General features: G+C 40.4%; 1 protein-coding gene across 1 annotated transcript in view; it reads left to right on the forward strand.

Annotated features, from left to right (window-relative positions):
• The window catches only part of EIF3M (eukaryotic translation initiation factor 3 subunit M), a 30,856-nt gene extending 8,342 nt beyond the window's left edge, over nt 1-22,514 (forward strand). The window contains exons 6-11 of the mRNA XM_006128910.3: nt 6,417-6,500; nt 8,733-8,832; nt 11,033-11,114; nt 20,783-20,926; nt 21,683-21,743; nt 22,222-22,514. Coding sequence (XP_006128972.1) covers nt 6,417-6,500; nt 8,733-8,832; nt 11,033-11,114; nt 20,783-20,926; nt 21,683-21,743; nt 22,222-22,342 — 592 coding nt within the window. The 3' untranslated portion in view covers nt 22,343-22,514. The remainder of the gene's footprint in view (nt 1-6,416; nt 6,501-8,732; nt 8,833-11,032; nt 11,115-20,782; nt 20,927-21,682; nt 21,744-22,221) is intronic.
• The last annotated feature ends 116 nt before the right edge of the window (nt 22,515-22,630 follow it).

The raw sequence follows: 22,630 nt of genomic DNA on the forward strand, positions 1-22,630 counted from the left end.
ATGCTCAATTAAATAAGATTTGAGAATTTCAGTAATTCTAAATTAGCGTATAGCATGAGATTTTGAGGGAGGAAGGTTTTTCATCATTTTTTCCTGTATAACTCTCTTTAATTTCAGAAATCTGGGCGAACTTTTTATTACATCTTAGACTAATATTTCAGAACTCTTTAAATTTTAAGTTAAACAGTTTTCTCTTAGAAGCTATTAAAGTTAGTAGTGGGTTGATTGAAAGCCATAAGCTCATGAAAGTAAAACTTTTGCTTTCCTTCTAGAAATAACATGCCAAGTTTATTATTTAATTGAAATTTGACATTTTAAATGTGTGTTGTGCCATCTCTATTCTGTAGTTGGTTGGGGGGTGACTATTAATCAGAGTTATCACAATCAGTCTGCTAGTATAAACAATACCTTTGAGACAAAGCTTTGCACTAGACATGGGCATTAATGTTAATAGAATACCTGCTGAATTATTTTAAAGTATAATTGTGGATCATAATAAGAGTATTTGATCTAATGAGCTAGGCAGATCAAAGTAATTATCTTACTTAATTCTGTACAGTCTACTTGGAAATTTATTTCTGAGTGAGTAAATTAATAGGAGGTCTAGATTGCACTTATTTCAGCATAAGTCTTTACATTTACTGATAAGGATAAGAGACACAAACCTTGCCTTCACAAAAGTGTGCATTTTTCATTCAGATTTAAATAAGGAATTGCTACACAACCGTTTCAGGGCTTTTGGTATGGATTTAATACTCCACATTTCTTTTATGTGGATGGACAGCCATGTTACCTTTGTGGACAAGCAGGCACCGTATTTTACTGTATTGCTTATCACAGCCCCACAGAATATTATGCATACACTTTTGGTCTCCCTTCCCTTAATTAAAAAAGGACTTGAAGTTATTAAATATTTATTATTAAAAGTTTGAGGGTTTGGTCATCTTTCTGAAAGGGCAGTGTGGTTTTGGTGGGTTTTGCTACTTGCACCATTCCAAGAAGAGGGTAAAACGGTGGTTGTCAGTTTGTCTCTATTGCTAGATTTCACATATGGCAACGAGATGAATTACTTATGGGTTCCACTGGTCATGAATGTTGGAGGTAGGATAGAAACTATTAGGTTGGCTTTCACTTGGGTAATTGTGGCCTAAATTGGAGTGAGGCTCCCAAGGGTGACTTACCTGGTATCAGGGATGATTTGTAATAACCATGTATAAAATTTGGCTTCAGTCTAGCTAAGGATCTGAGCCTTAACTTTTAATTCAACTTCTTATGCATTCAGCTATTTATAGCATCATCAGTGCAAAAGGATTCTACTAAAAAGCAGCTCTAAGGTGGCTAAAATAATGCATACACATTCTTTTGAGAGGTTAACCAAAAACCTCTGTATGTAACGGAGAGTGTATGTTTTGTTTGGAAAGTACTCAGTTAATATTGCTACATTTTTACTCTGTAAATCCTCCTTATTCCACAAATTGAATTCTAGAGCCCTATGTTTTCCTAAAACAAAACAATAATCTGACTGCAAACATTACAAATGTTAAAATTAAGCCAAGGTAAAAAGGACCATCCATTTAAGTTGTTTAATTAAACTAAAAGCTATTTGCAGTTGGACTAGCTTGCTTTTTCATTAATGTTTTCAAATTCCACCTGTGAGATCATAGAATTGGAGAGGAAATTGGCTCCAACTGAGACATTTAAACTATTAACCATTTCTAGTTTGACTAATTATAATTTTCTTTGCCTTGTTTTGGTTTTGGTAATGTACCGGGTAATTCACTTCAGAACTAAAATTGTTTTAAAAAAAAATCTGTACTATAGAGTTAAGCATGAAAAAATATCTTTCACAAATTCATGAATGCATGGTGCTATTGTTTGTGTCAGTGCAGAGTTTGTAATCAGTAGGACAACTTTTCAGATCATCTTCTCCTTAGGGCAGTGGTCTCCAACTTCCTTACGCCCAAGATCACTTTTTAAATGTCAGGGCGCAAGCCAAGATCTACCCCAACCCTTCCCTGAGACCCCCACCACTTTCTTGAGGCCCCGCCCTCTCCAAACCTTTCCACGGACTACCCATTACTAATAGAAACTCACCGTTAATTACATAATTATGCCTGACCTATTTTGCTAGTGCTGCAGCTGGAGAGAACGGCTTAATTTAAATTATTAAACAGATTAAGCATTTTAATTTTCTCATGTTTATCAAATTTCATTTTAAATTAAGTAAAATATTATGTTCAACACAAGAGGCTTCAGTGTTTTCTTTATTTATGGCAGGCATGGGGAGCCTTCTTTGGGTCGGGGGGTCACTGACTCACAGAAAATTCAGTTGGGAACCACGCAAGCGTGCAGCAAAAAACTCCTCCCATAACCTCCAACCCTCACTGATGTGGCCCCCAACTGAGACACCTCACTCCTCTGGCACTCCAGCCCCCATGGGGTGAGGAAAAGGGGCAGGGACTTGGGGAAGCAGCACGGAGCAGAGAAGCTGGGGTCCTGCTGGGTTGGTCCTGCAGCGCTGCCCCTCGCCCCCGTGCTCGGCGCCCAGCAGGACCCAGCTGCTCTCCTCCACGCTGCTTCCCCAAGTCCACCGCTGCTGACACCGACGATCAGCGGACTTGGGGAAGCTGCGGAGCAGAGCAACTGGGGAGCTGCCAGGTTGGTCCTGCAGTGCCGCCCCTCATCCCCCTGCTCTGTGATAACACTGCAGTCTAGGGGTGGGGAGCCCACTCCTCTCCTGGAAACTCTCGGCAGCAGTGTGGGGCTTCCCCCAGCTTCCTGCAAAATGGCAGAGGGTTTGCCCCTTGTCGCACCGTTCCCACCCACCCCCGGATGCAGTGCGGGTCCCGGCAGACCCGTCACAGCCCCTCGCTGGAGTACCTCCCGATACTCCGGCATATCCAATAATCCGGTACCACTTAGTTCCCAAAGGTGCTGGATTATCAGAAGTCTACTGTATCTAGTAGCTTCAGGGGGTAACCGAGTTAGTCTGTACAGGATAAACTTAAACAACAACAAATGGTCTGGTGGCACTTTAAAGACTAACGCAACATGTAGATGGTATCATGAGCTTTCGTGGGCACAGCCCACTTCTTCAGATGACCAAAATATCTAGTGTTCAGTGTGTAGTTGATGTGCACTAGTAAAAATGTACTTTTTTAGTAGTGAAAGCAAGACCTAAATTTTCATCACTAAATTATGTAGTTTTCTGAGCTGCATGGGGCCGTTTGTGCTTCTGAACCATTCTTTCAGATTGTCTACTCAGAGTAAACCTAATTTTAAATTGCACTTTGTATCTTCACTAGGGATTTGTGCTGGTGTACTGTGTAGGTGTGCCTTTTCCAGTGCAAAAATCTCTAATGTAAACATTACCTTAGGGCTAGTTTACATGCAGAGCGGTACTATGTTGGCTGTAACAACTTAAACTACTTGTCTTCCAAAATAAGTGTTCTCACATAGACATATATGAAGATGCCAGTATCAGCTTTTAGTTCATACCTTTTGGTTTTGTTGCCAGTTAATGTGTAGACCAGCCCTTATGCAACCCACACTTCATTAATTGAATTTTTTCCAAGGCGAGCTAACTCTATTCACAGCTATAACTCTATTCACAGCTATAAAGGGCTAGAATCTTCATGTTTTTAAAAACAAGGTCTGATCATGGAGTACAATTCTAAGGCAATAGCAATTTTGTGGCAAATTCCACTGCATACATAATACCTCGAGCAAAGAGGGACATAGAGCGTATACCTTCCTTTTTTTTTTAATAGCAGTGCTCTCCAGCCTTTTTAACCACAAGGTCACTTTTTCCATCTAAGTGCAATGTAAGCTCCATCTCAAGCGAAAATAGCATTGCCCCACTTCCTTCCCACCCCTTCTCTGAGGCTTCATTCCTGCTCACTCCATCCCCCTTCCTCCCCCACGCTCACTCACTTTCATTAGGCTGGGATAGGGGGTTGGGGTGCAGGCTCTGGTCTTGGGCTAAGGGGTTTGGAGTATGGGAGGGACTCTGAGCTTAGCCCAGGGTGGGGGATTGGGGTCCAGGAGGGAGGTCAGGTTGCAAGCTCTGGGATGGAGTTTGGGTGAAGGGGGACTCACGCAGAAGGTTGGGTGCAGAAGGAGGTTTAGGGCTGGGACAAGGGTTCAGGATGTAGGATCTGGCTGGGCACAATTTAACTGAGATGGCTTCCAGGTGGTGGAGCAGTGTGGTTAAGGCAGGCTTACTCCTACCCTGGCTCTGAACCACTCCTGAAAGCAGCTGGCATATACAGCAGTGGCTCCATGGTGCCATGTGCTGACCCTCATCTGTAGGCACTGAGCCCACAGCTTCTGCTGGCCACAGTTCCCCGTTACTGATCAATCGGAGCTGCAGGAGCGGTGTCTGCAGACAAAGACAGCATGTGGAGACCCTCTGCTCTGCCTCTGTCAGGGACTGCAGGGACGCGCCAGCCACTTCCAGGAGCAGCAGTTCCCACAGAGATAATGACTCCAGCCATGGCAGGGTAGGCATTTTTAGAACTCACTGCCCAAAGAATTACATTTAAGCGTAAAGAGAAATGAAAAGTATGAAATGCACAGACCAATCAAACTAACCCACTTTGCAAGCAGTAACAGAAATAACAGCAACTCCACACGTGTGTGCTGGGTCGGGAGCTGAGTGTGAAGGTCAGTGTGTGTTTGTGAGAATGACAGACACACACACACAGTATGAGTGTGACAGATTTGCATTGCCAAGCTGCCATCATCCCATTCTCTCTGTGTGGGGATGGGGTACAGAAATTGGGGTAGGAGAGACACAATGCCATCAGCACCCCCTTTTCTCCTTCCCACACCCTGCATAGCAAGCAGGAGGCTCCTGGAGGCAGCTGCAAGGCAAAGGGCAGGAGCAGCATGACTGGGTGGAGGGGCAACTGAAGTGCCAGCACTTGATAGCTTCCTGGTCAAACCAGTCAGGGTCACCTGTCAGAGGCTCCAAGATCCCAATCTGCTGGTTGGTGACCACTCTTCTATAGTCTCTGTATTGAAACAGCTGTTTCTTGTTTCTCCTCGTGCTATAGATTTTGTGTTGTGATTTTTGATGCAAAAAATACTCTGACACTAAAGATTAATCAATTTGAGCTTCTTACTAACATGCGGAATAGAATCCATTGTGAAGGAAGTTCCAATGTTATGTGTAGAGGGAAAGAGGGGAGAAGGAATATTTTTTTCATGAAAGAATTAGACACCTTTTCAGAAAAGTGCATTAGCGTCCTCTTGACTGAGATTTGGTTCCAAATATAGATTATCCTCTTAAAGCAAGTAGTAAAATAGTTCCAAAAGAGCTAGTGATTTCATGGGCAGAGAACACAAAACTGGATAGATTCTGCTATTGAGAATGTTGTCCAGATCTTAGTGACACATTCAGAAGGTTTGACCTTCTGTCCATGTGGAAAACATCAGTCTTTTATTTTTATTCTGTGCTTATAGCTTCTAAAAGTTGATTATAGAAATGATTTATATTGGGCTGTGCTCAAGCTTTTGTGACAACCTCCAGCAGTTGATAGCTTCACTATAGTTACACTAGTGATTTCACCATTGCTATCAACCACTGGTGTGTTTGCCATCTATCGTCTAATTAGTCACTGGTTTACACTAGCATTTCCATTGTTGATAGCACTGCTGGGATCTTGTGTTTAAAAAAATAAAATAAAAAAGTCAATGCAGACAAGACCCCAACTTTGCATATCAATTTTTACTCAGTTTACTTGTAGAGATTTTTTTCTAAAGGTAAGCTTAGCAAACCAAGGTTCTTTCTGACTTCCACATCATGACTAATAATAAAGATTCGGCAATTGAAACTTAATTATGTGAATGTGAGGGGACGATTTGTCTCATACTCAGCGTTATTCACTTTGTTAGGTTTACAGGAGCAAAAAGTAGTAAACAGTTAATTTTGGCACTAAAATCAGCAGATGTCACTCTGAGTGCTCACAGTTCAGGTTTGTTATGTAAAAGCAGCACCTTCTTACTGATGCCACTTCTGTGACCATAAATGCTCTTTCATTAGGCCATCTTGCGTTTTGAAGTAAAATTGTGCAGTACTACTTATTCTGCAGTGATTAGATCCAGATGTGTGCAAGAAGTGTTTTGGTGAATAACATACAGCTAGGAAGGCTTTCCATAATGAGTAGGTAATTTATTAGTTTAAGAAAATTAAATGAAGGGTGAAGATAAACATTTTGTTAAGCCAGAATTTAATGAATACATTTAGCTAATTTGCCCCCTTTCACTGCAATTAAAATGGACCATCTACATCCTTTCAAAGACAATTTAAGGTGAACTGTAACTTCATAATGGCGCTATTTAAGTATTTGAGTAGCTTGTTCTAAGTATTTTTTTAGCATTCCTGGGGTAATAGTTTTTTTTCTCCTCCACAGTGACTCTGCAGCCAAAGTAATGGTGGAGCTATTAGGAAGTTACACAGAGGACAATGCTTCCCAGGCTAGAGTTGATGCTCACAGGTAATATGAAACTCTTGGATTTCCTTGAAGGTGTCTTTGTAATGCAGCAGTTGTCCGGTTATGTGCCGAGTGTTCCAAATGATGAGAACATTGAGCAGTCAGTTGCACAACTGACTTGTAAAAGCCAAAGCTTCCTTAAGCCCCACAAAGCATTTGCAGCTCATTCCTTTGGAAGTCTTCCTACCTTTCAATAATACATTGGTCTCAAACCACACAGGATTGTGTTGACTTGTTGCTAGAAGTCAGGAAGTACTTGTGGGCAGCAAAGGGTACATCATGGTTTTACAAAAGGCACTTTATACGAAATATATTTTAAAAGGATCGAGTTTTTTTTTAAAAAGGCAATTTCTCCTAGCCCTCACTACTCCCAAGAGGCTATGGTCGGAGGTTTCATGAAGTACAAGATATCATTCTATGGCTTTGGATAACACAGAAAGCAGGATATAAAGGTTATTTTCAAAATGCGAAAAATACCGTCTTTGCTATTGAGTCATTCACTGCATAGTCTTACTGTTATGAGATGATTTTAAGTAGTACCTGCTGGTTGTCTTCATTATTCTCTCTCAGTAAGGTACCATATATTGATTCTTATACAATTCATTGAGGAAGTTAATTTTTTGTTGTAAGTGCTGTGACTCTAACAAGTTGTATTGAGCATGTGCAGTGGTGACTTTCAGAGTCTTTCAGCTCTGCCAGGTCTGTATTGGTTTTCACAAGAAATGTAGAAATGCACTTCTCAGCCCATTAGATTCTCCCCTGCCATGTTTCAAGTTCTTACTCTGAAGCATAGAAATATTCGAGCTTTTCAGCAAAACATTTGGATAGGGAAGATTGTCAACACTGTCAAAATTATTTTTCTTAACCTTAGCTGAAATGTTTTTGCTGAAATAGGGTAGAGGAGGGATTCAGTCTGAGACACAGACCTGTTATGGCGATTTGCAGCCAAAATTATTAAAGTTGGGCAAAATTAGAGCAATTTAAATAAGTTTTCATAATGGAAGGTGTTTGGCAATCTACTGTTGTAGTTGGTACCGGATCTGCTTATATTTCTGAAGTAACACTTGCATGCTTACTAGCACCAAATATCTAAATCTCCATACAAAAACCATACTCCAAGGACTTGCAGACAAAATTATCATACCAAATACTTTTCTGCTTTTTCTTACTGATATATTTGCTTTCCAAAACCAACTCCCAGTATAACTTTTCATGAATGATATACCCAAATATTTGGATACTAATATCTAAACTGTATTAAATTTATTCCCCTAAATTTGGCTTATTGATGTTTGTTCTATATGTTACTTTATGACTTTTAAAACAAACTATATTAGCGGATAATCTAAGCACTATACCCAGATATACAGATTAGTCTGTTAGCAGAGTACTTTCATTCTTATCTGTTAGCAGTGTTGAGTGGAAGAAAGTGGACTAGAGGTTAAGGCATTCAGGGGATCTAGGATTGGTCTTGGCTGTGTCTCAGACTGCCTGTGTAACCTTGGGCAGGTCAGTTAATTTTTCATGTCTCACTTTTTTGTCTGTAAAATGGGATAATCCCAATAACCTCTTTGCTTCCATTTTTTTAATTTTGTCTTGGTGGGGTTTTTTTGTCGCCCCCCCCCCCCCCCCCTCCATTTTATGAGCTCTTCCAGGCATGGGCTATCTTTTACAATACATGAAAAAGTGCCTGATGCAGTGGGATCACAATCTGTCTTGGGGTTTTTAAGCCCCATTGTAATGCCAATACTTTCCTAAAACTTGGTTACTTGCCTGTAAATATAATTGCTAAACATACAGTTATATTTAAGCTAGTTGGTGTTTTTTCTGCTTTGGTCATGTCGGAATCTAATCCAATCTTCCCAAAGTGACTTGGTTCTATGAAGGTGATAGTAAAAATAATGTACACATTTTTTGAAATGTCAGTTATGTAAGGGAGTAAAACCCAAGCTCACATCTAAAACAAAGGAGAGGAAGGATTTGAGCTGTTTTCCTTATTATACTCTGACATAGATTTTCTTTATGATATCTGACAAATCACTGTGAAACCTCCCTTCTTTAAAATGGGGATTCAAATATTTCCATATTCTCAACGGTGATGCAATGCTATTGTTTCATATTTCAGAATATTGAGATTCTCTAGAAAGCACTGTGGAAATGCATTATAAATTATATTATTTAATTGGCAGTGCATTTATTTATTGTAACCCATGTGTACTTTCCTTTTCAAAATAGATGTATTGTCCGAGCGTTGAAGGATCCAAATACCTTTCTTTTCGACCATCTTCTTGCCTTAAAACCAGTGAAATTTTTGGAAGGAGAACTTATCCATGATGTAGGTAACTTTGTTTTTCAGACAGGTTGTTGTGGCACCTTTTTTAATTTGTTGATCTAATCTGTTTCAAAGTTGACTGACTTAAACTGCATCTTGTGCAGTCCAATGACCATTGGCAGGGCTCGACAAATAATGTAATCTACTCGCCATGTCTACATGCCCGTGGTGAGTAGATTACACCCCGGAAGAGCTGGCGCAGAGCGATCTGCGCATGCACAGAACCGCGTGGCTGGCGAGCAGGGCTAGCTGCCACTTGGCGAGCCCTGACCATTGGAGTGCAAGAGATACTTGAACAAGGCATTAATTTAAAAAGTATTTGCAGTTTTTTTTAAACTAATTGTAAAAACAATGTGCCAATCTCATTTAAGGTGATGAATATGATCACAGGTAATCACTAAGGCAAGTGCACTTGGGGTAAGGAACAGTGTTCCCTCTATAATTTTTCCATCCTTTGGGCAGGTTAAATTTTCATTTGGGCAGGCTGAAATTTCTTATGTGCACCACCAGCATTAAGGTTGTATGTGGACGTGCAGTGTGTCCCAGTACAAGCACAAAAACCTAGGTATAAATATACATTTTAAACAGTCCATAGGTATGGAAGACAGTATATTAAAAGAAGGGATAATTAACAAGGAACAATGCTTACGATGTTTATTTAATATGAAATCAAATAAAGAAAATTAACATTACCCTTGGAATACATGTATTATCGTCCTTTCTAACAACTCAAGCTAGTAAATACACCAAAATGGGGCGTACTGAAAATGACCATATAAATAAATCAAAGAAATGGCCATTAAGTAAAAGCCTAAAAAATATGCACAGCTTTTAAGATGCTAAACAAATTTGAGTCAACTAGAAACAGTCATGCTTTCTTTGAAAATATTAATACACTGTTTACTGACTGTAACGGAGAGTAAAAAACACTCATTCAGGCTTATACACTTTCTCTGGGGAATATTTAGGGTCCACGCTATGCAAATATAACAGACCTGTAAAAAAAGATAAGTTCACCTTGTGTGTGTCAGTAATTCAAAGAATAGAAGCTCCCAGGGCACTTTTACAGAATCCAACTCCAATTGAAAGTCCAAACAAATTAAACAGGATCCATGGTAAAGTTCTCCCAGTTTTAACAATTTACCATGTATTAACTAGTAACACGGGATTTTTTTAAAAAGTCATTAAAATCAGAGTTTGATGATATCTACAACACTAAAAAAATTCTAGTAAAAGAATCCTTTCCTACGATAAGCCATTAACACCTATGTAAACTTTGTTTAAAATGTAAGCATGCAAATGTCATGAGCTAGGCCTTTTGTTGCAGAAGCTTTTAACTCACCTGAAATTTTGGCACCACTCCATACAACCTGCCTCAGCCCAGGAGAGAGTCCTGTGCCTGCAGCCCAGGTAGGGCTGCTGTGCTGAGACAACTTGCAGTAAGAGCCAGACTACGACACCCCAGACAAACTCTTCTTTGTCCCTACCTCTCTGCACAGATGCCCACTCACACTCTCTGTATTTCCCCCACCTATCCTATGCAGTCTCCTCCCCCTTTCCCAGCCCAGGAAGCTAGAGAACTCTGGTGGGTTTCCTTACAGGAAGCTGCTGTAATCAGATCTCTAATCAAACCTCTCCTCTCCCAGACAGGTATCCTCCAAACTCCCCTCCTTTCTGACCCTCTCCCATCCCAGCCTCATATTACTCCTCCCTCTCTCTCAGCATTCTTGTCATCTAGTACAGGGAGCTTCTGCTGCTGCAGGAGTGCCCCTCCCCAGCCAGGAAGCTCTATCGGGCAGCCTTAAGCTTCTGGGCTAAGCTCATTTAGCAGCTGCACGGCCCCTTACAGGGAACTTAGGTAAGGATACTTTGTCACTAAGATCCAAATTTTGCCATCAGATAAATAGTCTCCAGCTGCCATTGAAGTCCAAGGTAGAGCCTGGAAAAACAAGCTTAAGACAAATTGTTCATTTTGAAGTTAAAATTATCTAGAGGCAGATATTGACTCTAAATGGTAAACTTAATTCTTTTTTTCTGATGTTGTTTGCATTTTGTAAATACGTTCTGAGAGATTCATTAAACCGCACTTGACTTTTTCTTGTGCCTTTCAGTGCAAATGCTCATGAGGTACCTGTTCAATTTGAGTGTAATGAAATTTAGTTAAACTGGTTTTTATATTTGAGGTTTTCCTTCTTTTCTCTAGCTTTTGACCATTTTTGTTAGTGCTAAATTAGCATCCTATGTCAAGTTTTATCAGAACAACAAAGACTTCATTGACTCACTTGGTAAGTTTCCAGTGATTTGCATTTCTAACTTTTGGTCCTTTTTTTGTTAAAACATCGTTTGTCTTTTCCTGTTACGCTCAGTGTCTGCACTTTGTCAATTGTTGTGGAAGTGTAAATTGTGACACACTTCCCTGTCTTGCCTATGCCCTACATTGTAGCTTACTGGTTTAAGTGTCTAGAGCGAATAGTGATATTCACAAAGAAGCAGGTGGTTTCTGGACTTAACGCGTACTAACCTTTAATTATAGATATTTAGAAACTTTCTCGGTGACTCTCTTTGGAGGTACAACTTTCAATTGTGGCTTATTCTGAGCTAGAACAAGTTGGTATTACCCATCTGCTTTCCTCAGTATTTGTATTACAGAAAGGAATGCAAGAGCTCAAATAGTCTTGTCCCAAGACATCCCTGAAATGTGCTTCATTTCAGGAACATGAGAGCCTTCAGAAAATTCACCAACTTCTGCTGAAGAGTATGTTAGAGGCATAATTTTAAAAATGCCATTTTTTTGCATGCCAAGTTAGTGAAAAGTTTCAAATACAGAACCAACATTGTTTAGATACAAATTTGAAATCACTCAGCACATCTTTTGTGTATTCTCAAATAAAAACAAAGCAAAACTTTTTGAAAGACTTGGCCTACTCTGATATTTGGGATCCTTTTATTCCCTGCCTTATAACTATGGATGCCTTACCACTGTGCTGTTACGGCTCAAGGCTTGACACCAGTAGTCAGTCTACAAGCATAAAGGTTTCATTCTGGCTTCTGGAGAGTGCTCTATATGCAGTATTTTAAAAAATGTATTCATTTTTAAATAGATACCAAAGTGGGTTTGGGGTTTTTTTCAGATACACATCTGAAATTGTTTGGATTTTTAAATCATTGAGCAGATCTTTTATGTGATTCAGATATTTAGGCTTTTCTAAAGTTTTGCCTGTATAACTATTTGTGGGGAGGGGAATCTTTTTTTAACCAAAATAGTTACATCAGTGAAAACCCTGCTGTGCATGCAGTTTTACCTGTATAGAAGTACCTTTGATTTCCCTTTAATTATAGCTTTATAAACCAGCATCAAGTACCTTTTATGGTGGTAGAGCTGTATCCACACTAGGAATGTTGCACTGCTTTAATTATGCTCATATAGCAACTTTCTAAAGTAAACCAGCTTTAAGAGCGCAAGTAGGGTTTGAAGTTATAGTGAGTTGGGGGTCAATATTTCACTGAGTGGACCTCTCATCTTGTTTAAATCCAAGATGGCAGCTAATTTAGTAGTCTTATTCCAGAATGAGTATGCCTTTTCTAATTCAGTTTAACCCATTTTGCTAGTGGATTAAGCTTCACAGGAACAAGGCACTCTTATTCCAAAATAAGTGTCACATAAGAAATTATATTCAGAAATAGCCATACAACTTTGAATTCACACACCACCTTATTTCAAATTAACTTTCAAAAGTAAACAATTCCTTAGGCAACCTCTACATCATGAAATAAGGTTGAATTTATTAAGGTCAGTTTCTTACCACCTGATTTGTAAAGTCAAAGGTCCACATCCCCACTATCTGCAAGATTTCAGCGTAGTTCGAAGTAGCATGTCCCCAGTAGGGAGACTGCCATCGACTTGGAGACTCACAATGCACACTGGGACCAAAACGGCAGCTGGTGATTCTGAGTTCATGTAGTCAGTGTAACATAATGTGCTCATCCACTCCCTTCCTCCTTGCATGAGATCAATGGGAAATCGTCTTTTTGTGCCCTTTTTGGCCTCGGTGACACCCACAGATGCCATAGTAGCACAAGAATGGCACTGCTTGTTGATCCCGTTGTGTATCAAAGCATTGTGGTGATGTCTACCTTGGTGTGCCTAGTGGTGGAGTATGTTGAGAGCATACGCACATCACTCCAGGAAGAGAGCAAGGAGGAATCTTGGGGTGTATTGGCACACTATACAGGCAAACCTTTGCATTGAGCGAGTTGGAAATGCAGCCAGCATTCGATCCTGTGGAAACAGAGGAATGCTAGTTCTGGTGCCATGAGACAAGCACCAATTGGTGGGACATAGTGCTGCAGATATGGGATGATCATCAGTGGCTGCAGAACTTCCAACATGTGCAAGGCCACTTTCTTGGACCTTAGTGAATGGCTTTCCCAAATGAGACCTGCTCTGACAGTGAAGAAGCACATGGAAGTGGCCCTGTGGAAACTTGCAACACCAGACAGCTACCTGTCAGTTGAGAATCAATTTGGAGTGGAAAAACCTACCGTGGGAGCTGTTAGATAAGTAGCCAAAGCAATTAATACCATTCTGTTCTGGAGGGTAGTGACTGGCAAATGTGGATTTTGTAGTGGCTGACTTGTCATGGTGGGATTCCCTAACTGTAGTAGGGTGATAGATGGAACGCACATCCCCATCTTGGTTCTCGACCACCTTGCCGAGGAGTATGTAGACCGCAAGGGGTACTTCTCCAGGGTGCTGCAGGCGCTGATAGTGTGAGCTGGGCCTTCAGGTCCTTCCCTTCCATCCCCTTTCCCCATGTCCTAGGGCCTCTTGGGTGGAGGCTACGAAACAGGGTGAAGGAACGTTTTGTGACGTGCAAGGTGTGTCCTCTTCAGGCATACTGCCATGCATTCTGTCATAGCCGCCAGGCGCTTCATTGTGGTTCCCCACATGATGTCCACTCCTGCCGCTCCGCTCACATTCCTCCACTCCATTTGCTCCCTAAAAATGTCTTCCCTTGTCCTCCTTCGCCTGTGGATCTGTGTTGCTGGAGCCAGGGGAGTATACAGCAAGCTCCCTGCTGTAATGAAAAGTTACAAGGATACATGTTGCAGAAGATACATTGTGGAGCCTAAAACCTAATCTGTTGACACAGAACGAAGATCTCTTAAGACAATGGGGATGTGTTCTGTGTAAGGCCAGAATTATGCTTTAAAGGGGCCACTGTGCTGCAGGCACACAATGCAGTTCTCAAGGGACACCTGGACTCATAGCTTGGAGGAGGCATGGTAAGGGGCTTGCTACTGCAAGATTCTGTGGGCGAGCAGGGGCTGGATAGCAGCTCATATGGTTTCCTTCGTGTGTCCACCACTCTGCATCCTGGGAGAGTGCTGCTTTCCCATCCCGCAGAAGCCTGTGGGCGGAAGGGAGGAAGGGGTCTGGTCATGCCCGTGGGGCAGGGTGGTAGCTCACGCAACTCTCCTCCTGTGTTTCCTCCACACACTACTTCCTGGGAGAGTGCTAGTTTCCCAACTCTCAGGAGCCTGCAGGTATGAGGACAGAAGGGGGGATGCCAGAGGCTAAGGCCATGCTAGCGGCAGAGGCTAATAGATTCCCTTCCTTCCGCCAGGTGAGTTATCCATTTTCTCCGAATCACACAGTGATAGGGAGCAGATGCTGTCTGAATGTGGCCACAAACCTGGGCCTTATGCTACAATGCTTTGTGCTGCAGTGATGCCAGACCGCTTACTGCAGTGGAAAGGTGCCCTACTGTGGAGGAATGGACTAACGCTGGCTTCCCCAGGATCCTTGTGAGAAGGATCAAAGAGTTCCTATATGAGAACTTAATGAAGCCGTGCAGGGAGGATTCCTGCTTCATCTCCAGACACGTTAACAAGTTGTTCCGGGCCTCATGTGCTATGTAGGCACAGAGCACACTGTACATCATGCATAATTGCCTTACTCCTCTGTAAGCTAGGTGGCTTAGTCCTGGGTCCCAGACCTGTGCTCAGCCCTATAAATAAATGCCCAGCTGTCCCTTTAAGCCCTGGGCCCTCAGGGCAGGCCAGGCCAGGCAAACAAAGACAAACAAATAGCAGTTCCCCAGTCAGTAAGGCCGGGGCCCTAGTTCAGGGTGGGGCAGGTCCACAAACAATAGGCTTCTGGCAAGGGGTTGGAGACTGCCACTGGGTATGTGAAGTGGCAGCGGGATGCGGGTCCTCCCTACTCCACCATGTCCCAGCCCAGAGCCCTAGCAGTGGCAGCCCTGGCTGCCACTGGGGTCAACGGGGATTCTGGCCCACAACATGCTCACAGCCTACAGGATGATGTCAGCTTGACAGTTGATGGTTTCCCTTGGGCCACTTCCTGGTTCCGCCTTGACATCTAGTTGGTTCCATAATGGCTGCAGGTTCTTGAGGTCTTTGTAGCCAAAACTCTCCATCAGGGTAAAAAGGATCTCTTCCTCAGTGTGGGGCCTGGCGGTGTAGGCCAGTCCTCAGCCATGTCCTCAGGGCCTCATTCAGGAGCTCAAGGGAGGCCTCTGCTTCCTCCGGCAGCTGGGGCCCTTCTGAGCACTGAGGCTGGGTTTTTATACCCCTTGCCCCGCCCCTTGGCTTCCGGGGCATTAAAGGGGCAGCACTCGGCTTGGCCCACGCAGGCTTACCCCTCAGAGTCAGTGAGCAGCCACCCCTGATCACTACACCCTCTTGTAGCAAGAAAATAAATGTGAACTCACCAGTGTCCTCCCCAGGATCAGTGCCCGACTGTGAGATGTCCTGGCAGGAGGGGATTGTCTTCAAGGTTATAAGAAGTTTTTGGTTCTCACTGCTTACCAGCTGCCTATTGTCCTCCTCCTTCTCCATGCTCCTGCTCTTGTCCTCCATGCTCTTGCTCTGTGTGCCTTGGGAGGGTTCCACTGTCTGGCTTGGGAAGCTGGTTGGGTCTCTTCCCCCCCCCCCCCCCCCCCCCAGATTGCATGCAGCTGATCATAGAAGCGGCCTTTTTGTGACAATGCATCAGACAATCTGTTTGCCTCTTATGGTAGGACTGCCTCAGCTCCTTTGTTTTTAACACAGCATTGCTGGGCAGTCCTGAGGTATCCTTTTTCCACCGTGCATATGTATCAGTGTTTGTTTTGCTGGTTTGGAGCTCAGAGAGAATGGATTCCTCTCCTTGTGCCTCTGAGGTCCAAGATCTCCTCACTCCATGCTGGTGCTCTTCCGTGACCCTGAGAACTGGAGCTCATGGAGCACGTGTGCTGCCTGCTCTGAGGTGTGCTCACAACACTGGTGTAATGGACAGAAGGAGTGCTGACCAGCACCCAGTGATACTCAGGTAGCTAGCAAAGTTTTTGACCAGGGGACTGGGAGGACCAGTCCAGATAGAGGGTTGAAATCTCAATTGGATATAGATTCCTTGCCTGCATTCTTTGTGTGGGAGAGAGAAGCCAGGAGCTGAGAGACACAGAATAATTTAAACCCAGGCAGGACTACCATGTCTCTAGGGAATTCAGGGCATGGAAGTAGACTGAACAAAGAAAAGATTGAAAATAAGTAAAAAGGGAGAAAAATGAATCTAGTTGCATTCAGGGTATTTTTTTCTTCATTTAGAGGTTTGGTGTGAACTGCTATGTGTGATGCTGTGCCTCCCTTCCTGCTTTACCATCTAAGTTTTGTTTCCAGAGACTTTTCTGTGAGTTTTAATTTGTTTTCCTTAGTTGCTCTGTAACATCTAGCAACCAATTATCTTTTGTTTTGTCATAAAAATCACTTCTTTTAAGGTGATGATTTGATTCTTGTGTCCTGGAAGGTCTGTCTGTCAGCAGGCCTCAGACTGGGGAGGTCAGCTACTAGAGACTGCAGCTAGTTTTCCTCTTTCCTTTTTACAAACTCTTTTAAGGGCAAAAGATTTTGGGGCATTCGGGAGGGCCAAGGGTGTCAAGTGTTCAATCCTGGTTTTTAGGAATAAAAATCACTTGATGGTGGCAGCAATTCCCTAAAATCTGTATTGTGATTCTGGGGGGAAGTTTTTGTAACCAGCGTCTGTAGAGGTTCCTCCCCACCCACAAGTTCTAGCCAGAGTGGTCACAGCAGGGCACTGTACAATGCCTCCAGGAGGCTAATACTGTAACGTCGACTTTCACAACCCTGGGTCTACATTATTGTAGTGCTATTGGCCCGTATTCAGCTGACAAAACTTAGGTTTGTTGTTAGTCAGATTTGAGGAGTATTGTTGGAAATCCAGGACACTCTGGATGCAGGTGAAAACAAGCGGAGGTTGCTATGGTGCCCAGGGTCTTTTACTGTCTGCAGTTCTTTTCCTGACTGTGGTGCTCCCAGGCCTTAATCCTAGAATGGAGTTATGCTGTTTAGAGGCCTACTAGCATATTTAGGGCTGCCTCAGTTTACCCTACAAGTATTAAGAAAACTGTGTGAGGAAGCGTTACATTATATCTATCCATACTATACCTGAAAGGTATCCATACTATACCTGAAAGGATCTTAAAGGGGTAGTCGTGTTAGTCTGTAACTTTAAAAACGAGTAGTCCTGTGGCACCTTAGAGACTAACAAAAATATATATAGTACATGAACTTTCATGGGCAAAACCCACTTCAGGTGATCTGGAAGCTGAACTAGAAGGCTCTATCAGCCCTCTACTTTCCTGAGCATTTAATTATTCATAGTTCAGAGATGAGTCCTCTGCCATTATTTTTAAACTTATTAAGTGGTTTAACTTTACCACCTAGCTGTATAACAAGGGTGAAGTACAATAGGATAAAGAAATGCAAATGTTTTTGCTTTGCTGCTGCATTAGGCTCTGGCAAATCACATTCTGTCCCAGTTAATTTGTTTCATCACATCAAGCTATGCAATGGAATGTTAATGTCAGCACCCTCTTTATTTACACTCTGGAAAAAAGGAGTAGTAATTAACACTTTGACACTCCCCCATTGATGTGTAATTGACTGTTTCAAAGGAGCACTGGTTCATAAGGTATTGCATGCAGTAAAATGATGTTTTCTATATTGCAGCTTTTTAAGACGGGTCAGTGACAATGCAGAAATTGCTCAATGATGCAGATTTTTTTATTACTACATTAAGTTTTGACATATTGGTAATGAATGAATGTTTCCATAAAATTATTTTTATAACTTTGATTTTGAAATGACACTTGAATACCAGCTGTCTTCATTTGAGGAAAATGTTATAGTTTTGTAAAAACAAAATACAGTTTAGTGCAGTCATTGGGCATCATTTGGTTTAATGGACTGTAGTATGATTCTAAAAATAATTTTACTGAAAACTTTGTTAGTGGTACTTCATATTATAGTGTAAAAATATGATTAGTAACATCAATACACTTCCATTTTATGGAAAAAAGAAAGCCCGCTGTTTATAATAGCCACACATTGTGATTGTATATGGGATAGATCACAAATACTTTTTTTCTAATATTTCAAATACAAAAGCATGCAAATGACTTATAGAACTATCTTAGTGCAATAGAGGCCATCTGTAATATATTAAATTTATTTTTTACATTTGAGCAACCTCAACAAATAAGTTGCTTGTCTGTTCCTGGAAATAATTGCTGAGAATGCAATTTTGCTGCTTTTTTTTAAATATACAGCAAATTAATTTACGGTAATGGCTTTGCATATATTGGATGGTACGCTCATCCAGCAGTATGATTTGTAATAGTCGTGCTTCCTTCCCTACATACGGGCTTAATCATAAAATACCTTAAATCTACCAACGTAGAGATTTTCAGTATATGTAACGTATGCTAATTCTCCGGGCTCGAAAAACTATATTTCAGATTTCAGCTGCGCGCCCCATTCATTCGGAGCACGCGCATACGCAGTGCAGCTCTTGCGCATGCATAGTATGGGGCTGGCGAGCGGTTTTCGCCACCATTTGTCAAGCCCTGCTAATTCTTGTAAAACTTATACTTTTCTAATTGACTTTTTTTAAACTGTAAAAAATAATTTGTCTCCAAGTTTAATAGCTTTCTCACTTCCTGATGTTTATTTGAACTGTCAGAAAATTATGTAAGGAATCTATATATAAGTAGTTTTGAGTTACAATGCTTACAGCATTTTCTGGTCACATTTAATTTGAAGCTTTTGAAAACCAGCTATGGTCATAGAAAAGAATGAGGGCTATTTTGAGAAAACAGATAGAAATCTTTATGGAACACTTGGCTTTAGTTTTGTAAATAGTTTAATTTTAAACTTATTTCCTGAAAAGTATTTTTTCATTAGCTTATTCCCTCTTGATAGGCATGATACTTTGAAATTATAAATACTAATGTGAGTAACAGTAAAATTCATTGTAAGGAGTAAGTTTTGGCATCTAAAAGAGTACTTGCTTCAGTTTTAATCTTGTTTCGGATTCAGTACTAATTACAAATAAAATTAGTCTCTGAAAGCTATTCTGTAGCGGCTCCTACAGGTGCTATCAATCTGTTAGAATTTGTTGTTTATTGATGCTGACAACTTAGGCCAATAGTAGCATTATCTTGTGTCAATTGGATCGCCCTAACATGTCCACATCTAATCTGGTGTTATCCGCAACCTTTCTTCAAAAAGTTAATCAGCATCCTATTTGCATTTGTTAATTAGGGTTAATGTGCATTAATTGATTTTTTTTAATGGTTGTAGATTTCCATTACACCCAGTTAGCCATACTTGCTGGTGGTCCTCGTTCATTTGAGTTATGATCATCATGTTGTTGAATCTGTGCCAGATTGGGAGCTTGCATCATAATTATTGCTAATTAGCACAACATGATGCCCAGTAATAATATGCTTCCCTGATCTCTTATTAGCATGCAGATGTTATACATTTCAAACTTAAATATTTACTGAACAGTGTGAATATTCATGTTGTTACACTTGATTAAAATGATTGAAGTTAATTTTTATTAAATTTTAGATTCTAGAATATAGCCCCAAGAACTTGAAAGGTTGAATAAGAATATCTAGATATGGTGAGGCCATTTGCTTGAGTTGGTTTAGTTTTTAGGGCTTGGTCTGGATTCGTAGGGTCCTGGTTAAGTTCCTTGCTCTGCCAGACTTTCTATATGAAGGACCTTAGAAAAGTCGTGTAGTCTTTGTGTCTGTGTCCCCATCCAAAAGATGAGCAGAGTAATGTTTTCCTACATCACAGGAAAATGAGGACAGTGAGGGACTGGAGCCTCCTCTGTGTTGTGATGGTCAGGGTTATATAAGTACCTATATAGGTATGTTTCTGTTTCCTTTACTATTTTTGCATTTCTGCACATCAATGAATATATCACCACTAAGTTTACCTATGGTATTATCTAAAGTTTGAAAGGAATCCCCTGTTAAACCTGATGTATTCTCCCAACAGGATGTACTCCCCCTGCCCCACCCCCAAAAACCCTGCTTTTAGTTATAAGTGTGATTAAGAAAAAAGTTGCTTTCAAGGAGACACTGTCCATTTTAATTTTAGCCACAAGGATATGTGCATAATGAATTTAGGATATTGTAGCAGTTGAATACAATGCTGAGCACCATTAGACTCATCTGGGCTTCCCTGTTCCACTTTGCTTCTCTCTGGTAATGTAGTTTGAACTAATTTTGTCTGCCTTCAACTCTGCAACATTCTGCCTCTGTATTGGGAAACACTGTTGTAATTAATTGGCGACGTCTCAGTTCTGTTACACCTCAAGAAGATGTGAACTAATCTTTCTGACCATGGCCAAAGATTTTGTGTGTCTTCTGCTTTTTATGTATTTTCAGTGCTAACAATTGGTTCTAGAAGAACCTAAGAGCAAGAATGTTGATGAAACAAGATAGGGAACATTTATTCAAATATGTAAAGTGAATTTGAAATTATTCTGAGCTGTATATAATAGAAAGAACAGCATGGAAATAGACTTATCTAATTGTAATTCATTCCTATACATTATCAATGCTCTGTTATGCAGGCTTGCTGCATGAGCAGAATATGGCAAAAATGAGACTACTTACTTTTATGGGAATGGCAGTGGAAAACAAAGAAATCTCATTTGACACAATGCAACAGGAACTTCAGATTGGAGCAGATGATGTAGAAGCATTTGTCATAGATGGTAAGAATATTTAGCATGCTTATATTTTATACATTTCACAAGGACTATTTGAATTTCTTCTATTATTAATTCCTTGTTTGGAGGATTTTTAGAACAAATGTGATTTGGGTCTTACGTAAGTAGCAAAGGTTTAACACAAACCGGTTAAATACACCATTCCTATAATTTCTTACATTAGGCTGTCTGTAAGAAAAAAATACATGCAGTTAGCCAAATTAGAATTTAAATAATGTAAAGGGTGGTGCTTGTTTTAATACAGATTGGTTTGTCAAGCCACATATAGTTTAACACTCCCCCCCCCCCCCCATTTGTATTTCTGAGTTTATTTAAAAAGTCATGTATGAAACATATTTAAAGGCTAAGCCAACTTTTGAGAAGTGTTGTCTTTTCAGTGACAGGAATAGTATTTCAAATAATCATTTTATAGAACTAATAAATTGTTTGCAAGTTTAATTTGTCATCTGTTTTTGCTTGCTGTCGTTAAAACAGGATGTGTTTGTAGGGGAGAACAGTTCATAAAAACTGTACAGGATATTGCTTTAATAGATTGGCACGAAACCATAGGAATTCATGGATGATCTTGTTACATCACTTTGCTTTTCTTAGAAAATTGTTAGTTCGCTGTTGAATATAACGTCCAGCAAGTTATTACTTGTGTACCTTTGAATGAATTTGAATTTATAAGATGTTTATGCTATTTCAAATCCTTTATGCTATCTCTTTAAAATATCACTCAAATTATTTTACTATTTTCAGCTGTAAAGACAAAGATGGTGAACTGCAAAATTGATCAGACGCAAAGAAAAGTAATTGTCAGGTAAGACTTAATTCTTTGAAGCATTTTGTAGAAGAATTTACTGTATTCTAATTATTTCATTTAATATATCCATTTACTATTTTAACTAGAAGCAAGGTGGTATTGTTCCTATCAGTTGCCTGTAGTTAAATAGTTGCTATTTATCATAATTTTATTAAAGCTCAGACTGAATGTGATTAGCTTATTTAATAAGAGTCCTATTTTCCAGCACATTTCATTTAATGACCTAACAGTGACAAGAATACTAATGACTTTTGCCGCTTTAAATACTTGGGGAAGGCTATAGCTTATGTATTGTAATATCTTTTAGAGAGAGACTAAAAATAGATATTTGCATATTCAGTTTGGAATTGAAGGATTAGATCTACCTTATTTTTGTTAGAAATGTACAAACGTTAAAAAATGTATTCTAGAAGAGCATTGCATAGCAAAAATGCCTTTTCTTAATCCCTTTTTCAATTTTGTTTTACTTTTATAGTAATAGCACACATCGGACTTTTGGAAAGCAGCAGTGGCAACAATTATACGACACGCTTAACTCTTGGAAACAAAATTTGAATCAAGTGAAAAACAGTCTCCTCAGTCTTTCTGACACCTGAATATTCTGCTTTTGTTTGCCTCAGAACAAATTCCGAAACCATAGTAAAACATTTTAAACTTCATATTGACAACTTTGAAGTTTTTTGTCTCCAAAATGTGTGTAATTGGTTTAAAAAAATTAGACTCTAAACTATGAGCTATAGAAGCAATAAAAGTAAAAATGGGAAAACACCTTGAGTACATTAATATATTTAGTGACCATACTTCCTATGAATTAATTATTTTTGGTTCTCTTAATTATATTCCTTACACTCTTTGAAGTAGGGAGGGAGAAGAAGCTGTAGGAT

The sequence above is a fragment of the Pelodiscus sinensis genome, chromosome 5 (genome assembly GCF_052426305.1).
Source record: "Pelodiscus sinensis isolate ZL-2025 chromosome 5, ASM5242630v1, whole genome shotgun sequence".
Taxonomy (NCBI): Eukaryota; Metazoa; Chordata; order Testudines; family Trionychidae; genus Pelodiscus; species Pelodiscus sinensis.